General features: G+C 33.6%; 1 protein-coding gene across 1 annotated transcript in view; it reads left to right on the top strand.

The window, feature by feature from the left end:
• The window catches only part of LOC113231494 (rho-related GTP-binding protein RhoN-like), an 89693-nt gene extending 85711 nt beyond the window's left edge, over positions 1–3982 (top strand). Inside the window, exons 2-4 of the mRNA XM_026465820.1 lie at positions 1873–2007; positions 2885–3028; positions 3199–3982. Of these exons, the coding sequence (XP_026321605.1) occupies positions 1873–2007; positions 2885–3028; positions 3199–3282 (363 nt within the window). The 3' untranslated portion in view covers positions 3283–3982. The remainder of the gene's footprint in view (positions 1–1872; positions 2008–2884; positions 3029–3198) is intronic.
• Positions 3983–4228: the final 246 nt, after the last annotated feature.

The following is a 4228-nucleotide window of genomic DNA, read 5'->3' as shown; positions in this document are numbered from 1 at the left end:
TTAACTTAGATGTAAGGATAAGGATTGATATAAGGTTACGTACATTTTTACAGACTAAAGTTTGCCGTCAGTGATGCCAACTACACACATTAAAAGTGTCTAGGGATCAAGGTTTTTTAAAATATTTAGTTACAATATAAAAATAATATGTATATAAATTAAGGTTACCTAGAAAGTGGTTAAGAAATTCTACTTTAAAATTTTAACATGTTAATTCAAGATTATCATAATACATTACTAAAAACCCTATCCTAATTTTTTTTATTCTCCACAATACAGCCATTGTGGAGACTAGTGTGCACAAACGAACAGATCGACAGACAAAAAATATAAAAACTGATATTTTAGGTTTAGTAGCGTGTCTTCAGTAGTTATTTCAATGACCAATACCAAATAAATATTATTATACTGCCCTGATAAGCCAAAAAGCGCTATCTCAATCGTAGTAAGTTTAGAGAAAATCGACTCTTTGTAAATTGTATTTTCACACCTTCAAAACTACTACTTTTTGAAGATGCTAAAACTTATACGTATTTTTGACTAATAGATTAATTGACATTCCTAAATTATCCATAAATTGTACCATATTACCTATTTTGCGATATACCGCTATTTTAATTTTATAGAAAGTTTTCTAAAATTGTGATATCAAAATACTTCTGAGTGGTTTTTAAATTTTGTAAGTTAGATAGCCCTATTTCTATTATATATAGCTATTGAATGGTATAAAAAAAACTAAAATAACGTATCTCAGAGATAGCGCCTTTTGGCTTAGCAGGGCAGTATACTTCCCTTAAGTACTAATGAATACTTATAATAATTATATGTTCCAACAAATTTCATAACAAACAATCTAAATTCCCTTTAATAAGCTTAAAGCTTATATTCAGAAAACAGAAAGGAAATGTTCTCAAAGACAGTCATCATCATATTTGACTAGTAGAGAAGAAAATAATTATTACTGGTAACATCTTTTTTATTGATTAAAACACAGAAGAAATACTTGTTTACGAGTTACAAGCATCGCTCACAAAACTCCTTCCGGCTTTAACTGCGGCGAAGGAGTTCCGATTAATTTAAGTAAAAATATAATTTAATGGAGCAAAAACAACTGATAAAAAGACTGATGTCCCATCGTGTTACACAAAAACTAAGTTACTTGCAACAAGACAGGACAAAAACATGCTAACTTACATGCTGATACAATAACAATTAAGCAAATTACAAAATGAAGTTTTAAATGTCTTCAGTTTTAAAAAAATGTTTCTTATTGAATGATTTATAGTGTTTATTGTTTTGATAATTAATTAATTATAGATAAATTACTCACTAATTTTGTTCATATCAATGAACAGGTACCAATTATTTATTTGAATACTGATCTAGACGACGGGAGACTATATTAGGTACTGACTGACTATTTTGGTGCAAAAACAACTTGCGAAGTTAATATAATTGAAAGTAAGTTACTTACCTTGTTTCTCCGCGAACCCAGTGAAGGATGACTCGTATAATAAAAACTGTGCTTGTGTTGAATATTTTTTCATGCAATTAACATTCACAATTTCCCTTCGCACAAAGTAAATAAAAACACAACCACCACAAATATCAACATCAAAAATACACTCGACATGTTTTTCGCCTCCAGTGGCTTGAAATCTAGAAATCAAATTTTTCTGTCATTTATATCGAATATGTATACATCCCACTGACTACGATGGGTCTCTACAAGGAGATTTAGGGATGGTCTATGCGGTTCAAAGGTACTTAACATATCTTCGAAAATTTGTAAACCTTAGTCAAGGCAGTCATTCTTCCAGCTAGGTTATAAGTGCCAAAGAATTTTGATTTCATCGTCTTTATGTTTTGCAGTGGTACCGAGAAGTGAGGACGCACGGAGGTTCAGCACCTGTACTGTTGTGCGGCTGCAAAGCAGACCTGAGGCATGATAAAGAAACCCTCACCATACTGTCCAAGCTGAAGACACATCCTGTCACGAGTGAAGAGGTACTTAAAATGTTTCATGAAATATGTTTTACTTGTAATATTTTAGCTAGACCCCAGCGATACCGAAATGAAGAAATCAAATCATCTACGAATCCATGCTTATATCCATGAAGATTTTTTTAAATTCTAGCTACACATTTTTAGTATCGTAGACACTTTCATAACCCGAAATTACTACACTTTTTTATTACTCCCTGTAGATTACCAATCTAATATTGTGACCCACGTGCCAAATTCAGCCGCTAGCATCGCACTAGTATTCCCTGCAGCGTATTTCAATTACGAGAGTGTGCCTCATAGAGCTGTTAACCGGAGTGGAAATAAGACCTCAAACTAATCGGGCACCAGAATTGGGCCACTGTTCCCAATTGGTGCTCTTAATACTGGAATATAACTTATTGAAATGACCGTGAATGATTGGAGCAGATCATCTTTGTTACACAACCACTTAAATTTGTTGGAACAAAGAAGCAATCATCAGTTTGTTTATGTACATTGATTCTACGTATAGTCAATCGTTAAATGTTAATTGTTTCTCATTTGCACTTCATACTTTATATAATAAATGTGGTTATAGGTAATATCAGGCTATGCGGCATTTGAATGCCTGTCAATATATAAAGGACTTTTGCCTTCTCCTATCTCCCTAATGATATGGAGATGTCAGGAGGGTCCCATCACATTGCCAAAGGAAAATACTGTCGAAAACATAGACGCGTGGTTGCCGTCGTATCTTTTTTTATAATATCAAGTGACGTGAACGGAAGATCGCAATAGACTTTCGCTATCTACCTACCTGCCAATAAGGCTTAATTACTTGATCTTAGATTACGTTTAATCAAACAATTGTTATTCTAACAACGTCAACGTTTTTCAGGCGCTATCAGTAGCTAGACAGCTCGGAGCTACTACATACGTAGAAACTTCCGCCAGAGCATCCAGCAAGGGAGTGAAAGACGCTTTCGAAGTAGCTGCATTGGCTGCACTAGGAAAATTGAATAAACAGCAGATGAAACAACAGGTATCTATATATCGATCTTTATAACATCCGTCTTTTATGAACTAGTTAAAAACTTACAATTTGGGTTGAAACTTGAAAACAGATTTGAAATTAAAAAAACACATAATAATTCTGTTTTGGTTTTCCATGTAAGTGCTTTTGGTAATCAGAAATTTTATTTTCTTATTTAGCAGAAGCAAGTAGGCCGCAGCAAAAGCAAGCGCGACTTGAAAGCTGAGCTAAAGGGGCGAGCGAAGAGTTGCTGTGTCATGTGATCCGTGGCCGGCCACCCCTCGCGGTGGCCGCACGACTGCTAGGCGACCACCGCCCGTCCAGAAACTTCTTCAATAATTTGCAAGACATTACCGAAACTTCCAGAAAGTTCCGGTACACTTGTCTAAAAAAGTATCGGGCCTAAGATATTCCCTTGAGGAAACCACAACCAAAAATCTAATCGAGTATACTTTCGATAGCGATAAAACAACACACTGATGTTGTTTCTTCATAATGTTCTTGGACATTGTTTATAGACACATTTTATAATAATAATTGGTATTAGGTATTTCTTGTTTAAGAATGATGCATGTAATCAAACGCCTAACGAAAGTTGCTAGTATTTGTAAGCTTGGTCTTAAGAGGATGTGGAACAGAGTTCGTTTTTGAATGTTACTTTTAAGATGTGGATTTTATTGGACTTTCTAAAGGTATCACTGAAACTAAGGTGCAATGAAACCCCCAGGGTTTGGAGCGTGAAAAGCCTGTGATAATGTAAAAATAGAAAATCTACTAAAGAAAGTAGATCAGTTTAGACGAAAGGCATAAGAGAGGCAAACGCTCATCGCACTAAAATATCATTAAAGATTAGATAAGGCAGTATTTACAGCTTAAAATTGAATGATTATTGATTAATATTACGTAGCGATAAATAAGTGTTTTCATATACATTAGATTAATCGATGTTTTTTCTATTTAAAAAGTAGCATTTTCAAAATGTGTATATAAATAATAAAATGAGGTAAAATAACACAGATTAGTTATTGAAATTCTTTTCGTAGGACCAAAATCGTTTTAAAATATTTATGTATTGATGCTTAGGTAGATTTGTTGAGACGCAAGTAAAAAGAAAGATTATTTTGAAAAGCGGTTGCTGTTTATTTGGGATATGAATACATAATAAAAATTTATTAGGTGTTGTTTCTAAGAATCATCACACACGAAAGA

The sequence above is a fragment of the Hyposmocoma kahamanoa genome, unplaced genomic scaffold (genome assembly GCF_003589595.1).
Source record: "Hyposmocoma kahamanoa isolate Upper Pololo Valley unplaced genomic scaffold, ASM358959v1 65, whole genome shotgun sequence".
Lineage (NCBI taxonomy): Eukaryota > Metazoa > Arthropoda > Insecta > Lepidoptera > Cosmopterigidae > Hyposmocoma > Hyposmocoma kahamanoa.
This window is presented reverse-complemented; position numbering and strand designations above follow the sequence as displayed.